The sequence below is a fragment of the Mus caroli genome, chromosome X (assembly GCF_900094665.2).
Source record: "Mus caroli chromosome X, CAROLI_EIJ_v1.1, whole genome shotgun sequence".
Classification (NCBI taxonomy): domain Eukaryota; kingdom Metazoa; phylum Chordata; class Mammalia; order Rodentia; family Muridae; genus Mus; species Mus caroli.
Window position 1 is genome coordinate 65,126,671 of NC_034589.1, and position 14,068 is coordinate 65,140,738.

Below are 14,068 nucleotides of genomic sequence, written 5' to 3' on the forward strand. Positions count from 1 at the left end.
GAGGGGGAGGAGGAGGGGGAGGAAAAAGAGAGAGATATACAAGAGATATAAAACCACAGATAAGAGCTGGAGAGATGGTGCAGTGGTTAAGACTGCTTGCTATTCTTCTAGAAAACTTGAATTTAGTGCTCAACACCTACATTAGGGTGGCTCACAGCCACCTATAACTCAGCCCCAGGGATTCATCACCCTTTTCTTGCCTCCATGGGTATCCTCATACATAAGATATACATTCATATGAATAATAATAAAAATAAATCTTCAAATATTATATTTATTCATTTATTCATTCCCACCCTCTCTCTGTGTTTAGAGACAGAGTTTCACTGTGTAGCCCTGGCCATCCTAGAACTGGCTCTATAATCCAGGTTGGCTTTGAACTCAGAGATTTATCTGCTTCTGCCTCCGAAGTGTTGGGTTTAAATGTGTATGCCACTACTGCCTGGCATATTATAATCTCAGGGGGAAAAAGAAAAGACATATTCACACATTAATGTCCTTCATTTGCTAGTATTTGTTGTGTGGAGCTCTTTGAAAGTCCTACATGCCTATGAGATATGCACTTTATACAGTCTATAAACTATAGCATCTTTTAAAAGTTGTTAAATCAAGAATTTTTAAAGCTGAAGTAGCCCCATCTTTTATATTCTTTCACATGAACAGCTGTTTATATCTCACTGTCTTATTAGGAATACCTGCACTCATCTTCCTGCTGTAGATTTCTAATGGCTCTCACTCTTCCCACTCCTTTTCTCTCGTACATTAATTATCTTTGAGAAAGGAAATGATGCAACTCCCACAGAATCCAGCCACACTAGACTGTCACAGCTTCCATGACTCCCAAAGCTCTACCTTGGTTTTTAACATCTGGTTCTTAGTTCACCTCACTCCCCAGTTCCTGAGGGACTCATAGCCTTTGGCCCAAGTTCACTCCCTGGCATAACTAACAGGAATAGAGGAGCAGGAGAAAGGAAAGCCTAATTCTAAATGTAAACTACACAAGTCAGATGCCTGGTAGACATGGCCAGAGAACTAGAGATACAGAATGTTTCTGTGCTTTTTAGTCTGTTATGGCAAAACATTTCTATATGTGGGTGTCTGGTGTTACGCCTGTAGGCTTTCTAGGCATTAAACCATCCAAATTAACACTGTTCTGTAAGAAAATACATACCAAGTGTCTGTTTTCAAAACAGACAAAATATTCCTGATGGGGAATATTTGTTGGACTGCAGTTCTCATAAAACTTCAAATAGAAAGAAATTGACTTTATGTGATCTCTAGTGAGAACCATCAAGATTTTGTTCTCTTAAGATATAGACCAGTGGGTTTTATAAAGCAGCATTACCGATACTGAGGATTTCGTGCCCAAACTCCAGTTCCAACTGATGCGCCAACAATGACCATTAACTTCCACAACCATATTGGAGCAAAGACAGCCCAGTAGCTCCATTGAATGATGCCATCCAAACGAAGGGCCAGTAGCACAGAGAACAGCAGCAGACAGGCATAGATGAGGAATTTACTAGAAGGAAAGCAAAATGTGAAAAAGAGTTCATTTTAAACAAATATCTGATAGTGAAATGAGGAGAATAACAGAAACATTTTAGTTCATAAACTTGTCATTAATTCTAGGCTGGAGAGATGAGATAACAGTTAAGATCACTAGCTGCTTTTCCAGAGGACATGGGTGCAGTTTTCAGGACCTAAAAGGCAGTTAATGATTGACTACAGCTTCAGTTTGAGACGGTACAACCTCTTCTTCTGGATTGCAGGGATCCTGTACAGAACAGATGCACAGACACACATGCTGGCAAAATACTCACATAAGATAAGGTAAAAATACATTTTACAGTCACTAATTCCATAACAATTTATTTAAAAGTTCCATGTAGAACATATACTGTATTGGGGTTGAGAAAACAAAAGTGAGTAATTAAGTCTCCTGCTTCCAAGGATTTTCTGATAGAAGTCTACACAGAAAGCCACAGTTATAATGTGGTATAACATTTGTATAAATGGTAGTATGGACAAAGTGAGATGGGAGCTAGGAAAAGAAAGTATGGGATCTGCCTGAGGCAGTAGGAAAAAGAGAAGTGGTGACCATGGAACTGGTTCCAGAGGCAATTGGAGAACCAAAAGACCCTAAAACAAATAATCAGTCTCATCTGTTAGTTCTCCTAAATTATTCTAATCCCATGAAAATTGGGCACAGCAGTGCTTTTTCCTCCACTTGACCACTGCTTTGCCAATCTACTGTAGACTGGCTATTCTTCCCAATTCATCACATGGAGTATTAAATAATTTTGTACCCAGATGTTAAGATATATGAAATCACTGTGGGTTTTTTTTTTCTGTTTCTGAAGCTGACATTTTAAAATACAAGTATATGGCATCCTAATAATCTCTCAAGTTGCCTCTACTGCCATTAGGATTTTAATTTAAAGGACTGGAAAGATGCCTCACTAGTGAGAATACCTTTTGTTCTTGCAGAGGCCTCAGGTTAAGTTCCCAGAACTCACATGGCAACTGACAGCCTTCTATGACTCCAGTTCTCCTATGCCCTCTTCTTTCATCTGTGTGTATTGAATGCCAAGTGGTACACAGACATACATGAAGGCAAGAGACTCATACAAAATTAAAATAGTAATTTTTCTAAAAATACTAATGTGAGAATTACGTTTCCAAGACACAAAATTTTGATTCTATATTCAAACCATAGATGTATCTTTAAAATGGAGTTATATCATCCACATCTGACTTCACAGCATAAGTGCATTACCACTGGGCAATGTGCCATGGGCCAGCCCATAAAAGCTACTGTCCTTTCTGAAATATATATATATATATATATATATATACTCACCAAAGAGAAGACTCTAACTATAAAAGTTCTAAACTGTTCTAAATTATGTTTAAAAACTATATATAAATTATATAAAAGTTCTAAATTACATGAATACAGCTGGGCTCTTTTTAGAGCCATTGGGTTTCTCCAATAAAATCTATTGCCTAGAGTATAGATATAGGTCTATATGAATGCAAGTAAGCTAGCCCCCTACACATATACCATACTTTAGGTGTTTATGACTTTAGAGACTGGCTCCAGCTGACAAACTATGGATATTTTCACAAATTGTTAAAAGGACTGCACCTCTTAGGCTAAATAACACTTTATTACCATACAGAAAAATGTTTTAGTAAAAATTTTAACTTGGGGGCTGGTGAGATGGCTCAGTGGGTAAGAGCACCCGACTGCTCTTCCGAAGGTCCAGAGTTCAAATCCCAGCAACCACATGGTGGCTAACAACCATCCGTAACGAGATCTGGCGCCCTCTTCTGGAGTGTCTGAGGACAGCTACAGTGTACTTACATATAATAAATAAATAAATCTTTAAAAAAATTTTTTAACTTGTTTTATTAAGATAAGAATGTTTAAGAGCATCTGACTAATAAATATATACAAATGCACAAACTGCAGGGGAAACAAATCATTGTAAAGAAGATGGACACTCAACCATCCTTACAGCATTTATCTCATCTGATTTCTTATACTGATTCATTAAGATAATGGTATGTGGAAACATGATGGAAATACGTGTTCTATCAATTATTTCTGTAGGATTATTAAAAAGAGACATTTGGTGATCACTTTTCTCACTACTGGATCATATAGTATCAGTTCTACAGCACCTACACCTAGAATTCAGTACTTTTATCTGAAAATTTACTCACCATGTACACTTATGAACCATCACTAAGCAAAACAATCATAGAAAGTCATAGCCAGGGCAGGGCAGAAAGTAGCACATAATGGGCTGAGCCCTGTTACATGGATTGTTTATCAAGAAACTGCTCCACCAGCTTGCCCATAGCCAATCTGCTGAGGGGCATTTTCTCACTTGTAATTCCCTCTTCCCAAATGACTATCTGATGTCAATGTGACCAAACACGAGCTAGAATGGCTCCTCAGTATACTGGATTTACTCTGTCACAGGAGGAAGGGGCATGAAGAATGAAGGAAAAAACTTCAGAAGGAACCTGACCTGGATTAGAATCCTGAAGTGGTCCATAACTGCCTGAATGACTTTAGAGAACTCCAAGACTTTCTAAAATGAAACTGAGGCCACAGAGATGGGTCAGTAGGTAGAGGTGCTTGCCACTGACCTAATGGATAACTTGAGGACCCACATGCAGGAAGAAGAGAACTGACTCCTGAAAGCTGTTTTCTGACCTCCATAAGCACAGTGTGTCATATGTACCCCCACAATCAATAAATTAAAATGTATTAAAATTAGAAAATAAAATAAAATGTGGCTGCAATCTGATTTGTAGGGCTATTGTTAAGAGATAGGATACTGAAAACCAAACTGCCAAGTGAGGGTTGACACATGGTGAATGCAAATAAGCCATAGCCATTAACAACAATTAATCAGTAAAAGTCAAGACAATATTCTGACAACCAGTAGCTCTATATTTCCCAACAACAGATGTACAATCAATCACACAGTAATTCATTATCAATACTGACACTACACTCATACTGACAGATCAGTGGCCTGCTTTTAAAAATACAATCTTTAAGGAGTCCTTGGAGTAATCAACACGATGTCATTTTTACTCTGCTGGAGACTCAAACCTAATGCCCTGTACAAGTTCCATAGCACTGAACTATACCCGAAGCTCAACATCATTTATATTTAAAACACTACACACATTTTCTGCAGTACATACCAATCCTTCTTTTTAAATAATTATTTTCAGGACTTTTTACTTTATTTTATACAAATGGGTATTTTGCCTGTATGTATGTCTATATACCACATATGTACCTGGTGCCTGCAGAGGCCTTTAGTGAATGGTTACCAGCAATCAGATTAGTATTTCCCCAAAAAATTAAAATAAAAAACAGCTTAAAAGGACTAAAGAATGGCTTAAGATGATGGGAGCATATAGGAACTCTGTAAACAAAATTTACTTCATTAGTATTACATGTCCACATACACAATCCCAGTAAGGCATTTCTTACTCATTGTTCCAGTCTAGAATACCCAAGAGATGGACCACCCTCCCATCAGGAGTGCACTGTAAATGAGCTGGTAGCCTAAACAAGTTCTCACAGCCTTCCAATGCAGTATGGCTACCACGGCTGAAGGGCCTTCCCTAACAAATAACAACTTTATCCAAGGCCTTGTGATATAGTCAGGTTGCCTATTAAAGCCATGTATTAAAGGTGGAGGAGATCTCCACCTCCTAGGGACATTCTGGAATCAGTTTTCCAATTCTGTTTAGTCAATTCTTTTTTTTTTTTTTGGTTTTTCGAGACAGGGTTTCTCTGTGTAGCCTTGGCTGTCCTGGAACTCACTTTGTAGACCAGGCTGGCCTCGAACTCAGAAATCCGCCTGCCTCTGCCTCCCAAGTGCTGGGATTAAAGGCGTGCGCCACCACGCCCGGCTAGTCAATTCTTCTAATAGTCTGTTTAGTCAATAAAGCTATTAGAGGCTTCAGGCAGTCAAGAAGGATTCTTAGTAGACACAGTATGTTTTAACAAGTTTAACTTTGTAACTAAAAGGCAATTCTGAAAAGAAGTTCATGATCAACCAGATCTGTGGTATAGGGTCAGCTATGAGCCCTTCGCAGCTGGGTGCTAAACACTTTTCAATCATTATGTGTCACTACTATTTCTAGAAAACTGACAAACTGCAGTGAATTCTCAGTGACTAAGATTTGCAAGGTATGAGAGGAAGCCTGGAGTCACAGTGCAAGGTGTGGGAGCCAGCAGACAATACCAATGGCTGTTGCTGTAATGGTCCCCAGAGTCAAGAAAGCACATTGCCCTGTGCGTACTCTTAAGGTCTTTCCCAGCTTGTCAATACAACAGTTACACTCTGAAGGGGCACAGGAAGAGAGAGGGAAAATAAATAGTTCATACACCAGCAAGAAAGCAGTCATTGACAAGAAGGAGCTCTAGGCTGTTCTTACAGGCTAGGCTGAGCTATCATTCACTTCACTAATACTGTGCCAGCCATTATCTCATGGATATAAATTATGTCAATAAAAGCTATGGGTTTAGCCTCACATGGTTTGAATTTCAGTAGGAGAGAGAAATATCAATCAAATAAACAGAGACAAATGCAAGAGCACAGATAAGGCCTCTAAAGGAAGACTATGATATTCTACAGAGATTGTACATGCAGGGAGTAATGGACCAGGTTGAGGAAGCCAGAACAACTTACTTCAGCAACTACCAAATGAACAGACATTTCAATGATAAATGGGAACTGAATCAAGGAGAGAAGGAACTGTCCTATTAAATGAGCAGAGCATGATGAAGTCCTGAAGTAAGAGGGCCATGTGTGAACTGGTTCAGAATTAGAAGCAGATAATTAGACAAAAGCACAGATCTGAGGTCTTAGCAACAGGGTGCTTTCCTGTCAACACCACCCCACCCCACCCCCCAGTTTGCTCTCCAGATGTCTAAAAGGCTTTCGTCAGCATTGTGCAAGATTAAGATACAGTGTTAAAAACTAGATCATCCACAGTTCATGAAACATCACCAGCTAAGAAAAATCTACTTCTTAATATCACCTGGCCATTGTATCCCTGGAACATCTAGAAGGTAACACTCTTCCTTCCCACTAATGACATTGAACCAGGACAATGGTGGGGTACAAAAGACTTCTAATTTTTTCAGGGAAAGATGCATTTTATTCCACTTAGAATTTAAACACAAATAAATGTGTTGATGATCATAAATCTCTTTGAAGTATCTCATTATAAATTTTAGACTTTAGTATTTGGAAGGGAAAAGAAGTAAAGGAAAAACTGGCTAAGGGTGTTATCAGAGGACCACTAGTTTGCTTTCACAACTCTTAGATAACTGGGAGATCACCTTGCAGCTTCTGGACTATCTGTCCCATAATAAACAATTTCTATTTGTAACACATTGTGCAATCAGCCATTAATTCAGGTTCAATAGCCTTGTGAGCAATTATACTCATCCTACAGATGAAACAGATAAGTGAGTTACCCAATGATACAAAAAATTCAGCCTCTATTTCTGTTTCTTATCACTCTCTCCAAACAATGAAAATACACAAGACCTGTCCAGCTTCAGTACCAACACAGTTGTCCTACAGACAAACCCCAATCCTAGGAGCAGTAGAAGAAAAGCTATGGTTAGTTCTATGGTATTTCCTCTAAATGAACTCTCTGTAAAGAAGGTTCAATGCCATTGATGATGACCACGGATCAAGGCCAGACTATAAACACAAAGACAGTAAGAGCACCCAGGCCAGAGGAGGCTTTAAATTTTAAAATTTTACCATTCTTAAAGAGACTGCACTCCAAATAGTCCCCTCTTCTCTCCCCAGTTCCTTTGTCTCCAACAAACAGCCAAGAAAGTGGCATCCTCAGGAGTGCACAATACAGCTACTTATCTGTTCATATTCCCATTGCTTCCAGGCTAGGAGTGCCAAGCATCGCAAGCGCCTAGCCTAGGACCTCACATACGGAGGAAGGCTAGCTTACTTGAGTGCGTGTCTTACCACTTAGATATAAAATGAGCAGATATTCCTTTTAAATAGTAATGGACTTGAAAAATATCAGTGGAATGAACTCCTCTCTCAGCTTACTAAAGCAAAGCAAAGAATCACTTGATTGCCCAACCTCGATCTTGACTCAGTTTAGTTCCAAAGTCGTTTTATAAGTGTCTACTATATGACAGATGGGTGGGAGGTGATGAGCAAGGGAACAACCAGGAAGTGGTTTCTGCTTTGGGAGCTCACAGGCCGCAGAGGGAACACTTTTACAACAGTTTGACAAGTGCAAGGACAGAGATTTATATACTTTAGCCAGTGTTTTCTCCACACTGTCCACTAGGCATTTCAAGTCTGGAAAATAAGCAGGGCAATATCTACTTCCTGCGAATAAACTTAAATAGAGAAGGCTAAGAAAATGCGTTGGAGGCGATCAGGTTCACCCCCAAAGGCATTATGTAAGATTTACCATACCCTGGCAACGACTCTAAAAATTCAGTATCTCAGACATCAGTTTGACAAATAAGCGAAAACGGCGGACAGGCATAAATCCAAGGAAAACCCCAAATGCTGAAACTAGAGGAAACGTGTGCGAAGGTGGCTGGGGGTGTCAGGGTCAAGTGAGATGGCCCTGGCATAGAAAATGGGGGCAGGCAGAGCGATGAGAAGAAAAATAAGAAAAAAGAAATAGAGACAGAGAAGTTGAGATACCAATGAAAAAGGACGAGTGGAGATCAATGGGCTTCCCTGCGGGAGGACACTTCTCCAACCTCGACAACTTGGGCCACGGCGGGTTGGTACCAGTTGCGGCGGAAGAAGCGGATGGACCGACTCTGAGGCCAACACAGCTTTCCCGAGAGCAGCTGGCAGCCATAAGGAGCCTCAGGCTGGTGCCTGGGTGCTCAGACTGCAGTGCCTTGGCCGCCGCGCCGCTCCCAGCCGCTACCCGAACCCAAGCCCCAGCCTGGCGTCGCCGGGATAACCGCCTCACCTCGGGTTGAAGTCCTGAAAGAGGCCCCTCAGGTTCATGGCGGAGAACTTCGCTGAGGCGTCCTCCTCTTCCCCCCGCCCCCCGCGCCGCGAAGCCTGCGCCTCACAGCGGGTTCATGCTGCCAAAGGCAGCTTCGTCGCTAACGCCGCCGCCAGGAGAAACCAGAGCAACCAACTGTCTCCTACACTCCTTCCGGCTTCCGTAGCTAGGATGCGCATGCGCTCTGAGCCCCGCTCCCTGCTTTCCCCACCACCACCACCACCACCCCCGCCCCAGCTCGTCAGAAGCAGGAGGTTACATTGGTAGTGGATCTTTTTGCTCCGGGGTAACGGCCTGCCTGCCCGTGGGACAGAATCTCTACAAAAAGAAGAGGGGAACTTCAGGGGAGGGGAATACTGACTGGGTGGATGTCATAAGGAGGGAGAATGCCAAACGGGAGTACCTCAGTGAGATCATCACAGACACCTGTCACCTTGGCCACCTATCACCCAGACCCATACCAGAATTTGGAGGTTTCCCCCCAAATTGACTGAATCTTGACCTATACCTACCAGAGTTGCCAGTAAATCCAGCCTGCATATCAATTTCCTTCCCGTGCCCCAAGCTACACAGATTTCCTGACCATCCAAACCTCACATTACCCTGCACCAGTCATCTACTCTCTCAGCCATCTTCTCATCTTGGGTTCCCACTGTCCTTAACAGCAGGTCTATTCGTCAGAATGCCTAATCTGGAGAGATGAAACTCATCCTTAAGCATCCCAATCTAGTTCAGAGTCTCCTTGACTCCTGCCTAGACTTGGTGGTCGCTTCAGATCTGGCTTTTTCCACTCTCAGACATACTATTTAGAATTGCCAGGTTTGTCTTATTGGACAAGTTAATATCTTTAAGGCTCAGATTTTCTCCTCTATAAAAGAATTTTTTTAAAAAAATATATACTTTTCTATCTGGTTAAGAACGTTCAGAGAGATCATGCACAACGCATAGCATTGTATGTTCAATGCACAAAGAATGTTGTTAGTTGTTCTTTTTTAAGTGCCAAATCCGTAAATTCTTAAAGAATGCTCTAAGGATTCTATTTGTTTTTCAAATCTAAGAGTGGAACAACCTCATAGCAGAGGACTTAGTTTACCATTTTCAGTTCCAGCCAGTTTGAGTTGTTGTTTTTATGAATACAGCAATACCTTAAACATTAATCTGGAATTGTTACGGGTAATAGTCATAGGTTGTTACAATAGCAGTTTCATGCAATTTTATGTTAGTGAGCCCCAGGGGGAGCTTAAGAAGATCACAATTGGGAGAATCATACTTTGCTGTGATGTATCATCTTTCTTTTGGAAACTTGAAAACATTTCACAAGTGGTAATTATGTTTCCTAACACCCACTGAGAAATGGATATTATTATATGAGCTGGTTTATGGATGAGTAACTTGGATGAAGCATTCAGCTACGGAAGCACCATGACCTGCTCTCAGAAATGTTGATCCACTTTCTCTGACCATCCTCCAGATGATGCACAATGTTTTGCCCTGCGGAAGAGCTAAAGCACAGAGAAGCTTGCATAATGTGCACTGTCGGACCTAGCTAGTGAAGGCTGAAGAACAAAGATGCAACTTAACACTCTAGCAAACTAGAATGTTGTGGATGGCTCTATACTGCTTGCTCTCCCGAGAGAGGCTGTCTGGAATGAGGAATGAGTCACATGCTCAGGTGGCTTCTTGTGAACCCATCCCCTAATGAATAAAAGGGCCAATCACTGGGTGAGGAGGTGGGACTTCCGGGTTGGACAGAGGAAGCGAGGAAGCAGGAGGGGATTAAGTCCTTTTGGGAATGGGGATAGCAGAGGGGAAAGATATAGCTGCTAGAGTTTTCTGGTATTATGGCGGATCCACAGGGATTCTCCACCGGAGGAAGCAGATTTTAATAAGGCTACAAGATTAGGTTTTAGTTGTTGTGCCCAGAGATTGAGTTACCACAATTTCTGAACTGAGTTTGTGTTGCGTTTTCCTTCATATGCTGGCTCGTCTGGGTTCAAGAGAGAAAGGTATGGCAGCAAAGCATGGTTTTGCCAGATGTGCACCACAGAGGCCATGGGGGATTTGAAGCACGGGGTTGGCATGGTAGCAACTGTCAGTGGGAACCTAGAGAGGTGGGTGGAGAGATTGTGGAGTTCTGAGTCAGACTCCACAAGATAAAAACAGGCCAGCCATTGCCCCTAGTTCATGGCACACGCGCAGGAACATGCCAGGTCTATCTTTTAAAATACTTCCTAAAAGTTAACTGCCATTGGACAGAGTAGCCAACACCATTTTATTTCCTGGAGGTTTCACCCCAAGCAGACATCAAGAAGACAGCTTGCTTGTCAGCTCCAACTTGAATAACATGTAATATGGTTTTCGTAAAAGCTCCATGGAGAGTGGCCAGGCAAGTTGCTCAGAGTCCAAATGCTACTTATGGTGAGCTCTTGTGTATTTATGTAACTGAGACACTTCTCTATGGGCCCACGATGGCAATTTTAGCAATCTAATCTCTAGGGATGACATGACCATGTGGAAATTCTTATTCTGAATACCATGACAAAAATATACTATTATGTTCTTTGACAAGCCATGTTGCCATGAAAAATACTGAACATACCAAAATAATTGGTATCTCAAAGTTCTGTATTTAATCTTCAAGAGAGGGAATTACCTTGAGTGCCTCAAATGTGCTAGATACCCAGCCATGAGCTCTACTTGTATTCAGTATTCACACTGGTCTCCGTGATGGACTTCTGAAGAGCAGAGACCCAGAGGAGAGAATCATAGTTCATTATGACATTTAAATTAGGAGACCTAGATCAGGGGAAGAAAGTGGTTCTTTACAGTCCAGATCGTCATGCTACTAGGACTTCTTCCCTGGGCTTCATTAATAAAGTGGAAAGGGTATAGAATTAAACATTAGTTTTATCACTAAATTCAGTGTCAAAAATGACAGCAGGCATGTATTCTTGGACCTATTAAAGATAGCCTGTACCCAGGGGAGAGATTGACAGTTCTTCAGACAGGTGACACAGAGATGCCAGTGCCCAAAACTGACTTGCCCTAAGTTCCCAAAAGTCCAACCCTAAGTGCTACCAACTAGAGAATTGCTTCAAACCCCAGGATTTTGTCCACTTACAAAAAGCAAGCTGGGCCAGGTATAGTGGCACATGCCTTTAATCTCAGCACTCAGAAGGCAGAGGCAGGTGGATCTCTGTGAGTTCTAGGCCAGTCTGGTCTGCATTATCAAGTTCTAAGACACAAACAGTTGTATAAAAAGATTGTCTAGAAAAATGCAACTTGTGTTTTCCTAAGAAAATCTATTGTTCCTCACTTTAGTGTGATTTTCATAAATCTGTGAGTTTTCTTGTCCTGAGATCTCCTGGACAGGAGTTTGATAGACTACAGAGCTCTGTTTGGGAAGTTGATCTAGAGAAGTTGGAAGGCCAGTGAAAGGGATGCTGGGATCTGCAACCTTTCCTAAGTCTTTTCCCAGAGACTATAAGTAGCAACCAACTCAGGGAAGCTTCTTTTAGAACTTGTCATCAGAAGTTTCTTAGAGATGATAAGCCTACAAGAGGTCACTGACTAGCTTCGTATAGAACTTGATTTTGTTCTAGATCCCATCTTGCTCTAATTTCTTAGTCTCCTCTTCACTTTCCTTCCCTACTTTGTGCTTCTGTCATGTTCTTCTGGCCCCAAATTATTTTCTCTAAGCATTATTTAAGCAGACTTAACATATAACCTTTAGTTCTTAAGGCTACTTCATCCAAACTATGACTTCTAAACACCCTGCATTGTGCCAGATGCAGTAGGAGGTGCTAAGAACAACCAGAAATGCATAGTCAAACGCAGCATTGTGGCTAAGTCCAGAACTTGAGAACTGAAGAGCTAGATCTTAAAGGACAAATTTCAAGCTGTGAAAACAAAATTACAAACAGAGAAAACAATACTCCGAGGGTCTGCACCTACCCTTGGCTTCTCTAGGCTCACTAGGTCAGAAAACAAATCTGAGCAGCAATAGCTGAAAGGCAGCCACATGGCCAGGAACACTTGAATCAGTCTCTAGCTACAAACCTGAGCAGTTCCCAAACCGCTGGAGGAAATGATCTTGGAGAAGGGTATCAGAAACACCCTCTTTTCTGGCAAACCATCAAATAGGTTGCCATCTGAGAGCTTATCACCAAATTGTTTTACCAGTTCTTACTCTTATTAGCATTGACTAAGCTATGCTAAATTCAGTATACAAACAAAAAGCACAGAAGGATTTGTAATACAGGTAAAGCATTTAAACACTGTTTCCATTGAAAGGATACTGGAGACCTATAATATCCCGCAGTTATTTTTTGTGGATTCTTTTTCCTTTTTTTTTTTCCTATCCACTAGAGCTGCCAGATATGCCTCAAAATAACTCACATGAAGTTGTTCTTATACTATGCTAGGAAGAAATTGTGTGATACCCAAGTTCTGTTTTTCTATTACGTTCTTTCAGATCATGGACCCAAGAAGATGTTTGTTCTTATTATAGAATAGCTTACTTTTAACTGAGTATGCATAGCATATGAATGTGCAAGTGTTCATTTTGTAAGTACACATGTGTATGAGTGTGTATCCATGGATGTGGGTCATGCATATGGAAGTTAAAGGTCAAGATGGTGGATGTTTTCCTCTCTCATTCCCAACCTTAGTTTTTGATATAGGTTATCTCACTGAACCTGGAGTTCACTGAATACTCAATACTGTATCTGAGCCGGGCATGGTGGTGCACGCCTTTAATCCCAGCCCTCGGGAGGGACAGGCAGGAGGATTTCTGAGTTCGAAATTTCTGAATTTCTGAGTTCGAGGCCTGGTCTACAAAGTGAGTTTCAGGACAGCCAGAGCTATAGAAAGAAACCCTGTCTCAAAAAAACAACCAACCAACAAACAAAAAACCAAAGACTATATCTGGCCAGCAAATTTCAGAGCTCCTCCCATCTCCGCCTCAGTAAAACGAGCATTGTAAGCATGCACCATCACATCCATCTGGTAAAGGGGATCTAAACCCAGGTCATGATGGTTGTGCAGCAAGCATTTTACTGACAGCCCTGTCTTTGATGCCTAGAGCCATACAGGAGGAATGACAAAGGGCTTTAAAACTCTTTGGAATGCATCCCACAGGTTACCACAGCCTCAAGGGTAGGGGTGGCCTCAGTGCTTCATGGCCCCAGGAATTACATATCCCTAGGACATCATGCACTTCTGGAGTTCTGCTCTGCTTGCTGCACACATGGCCCTCTTAATCTAGGAATTCTATGGGAACTTTAAGGGGGTTTTCAAGTCCCTCACTGGGCAGTATCTCTGGCACTCCCAGTACTAATGCTTGATCTCTTTCAGGCATTGCTGCTGGAGCAGATTAATTAATGAATCACCAACCTAGAGAAGAACTTAGAGATGTAGATTGTCAGCAGCCAACACCACCCTTAGAAAGCATTTGGAAAAATAAAATTGTTGGTGAAGCTAGGCTGAGATGTTTTTACTACTG

The 14,068-nt window shown here is 41.5% G+C and overlaps 1 protein-coding gene across 2 annotated transcripts in view; it reads right to left on the reverse strand.

The window, feature by feature from the left end:
* The window catches only part of Tmem185a (transmembrane protein 185A), a 17,889-nt gene extending 9,182 nt beyond the window's left edge, over positions 1-8,707 (reverse strand). For both annotated transcript variants that reach the window (XM_021153201.2, XM_021153200.2), the window contains exons 1-2: positions 8,527-8,707; positions 1,346-1,522 (exon numbers count right to left, since the gene is read on the reverse strand). In XM_021153201.2, coding sequence (XP_021008860.1) covers positions 1,346-1,522; positions 8,527-8,564 — 215 coding nt within the window. In that variant the 5' untranslated portion in view covers positions 8,565-8,707. The remainder of the gene's footprint in view (positions 1-1,345; positions 1,523-8,526) is intronic.
* Between the last annotated feature and the right edge of the window lie 5,361 nt (positions 8,708-14,068).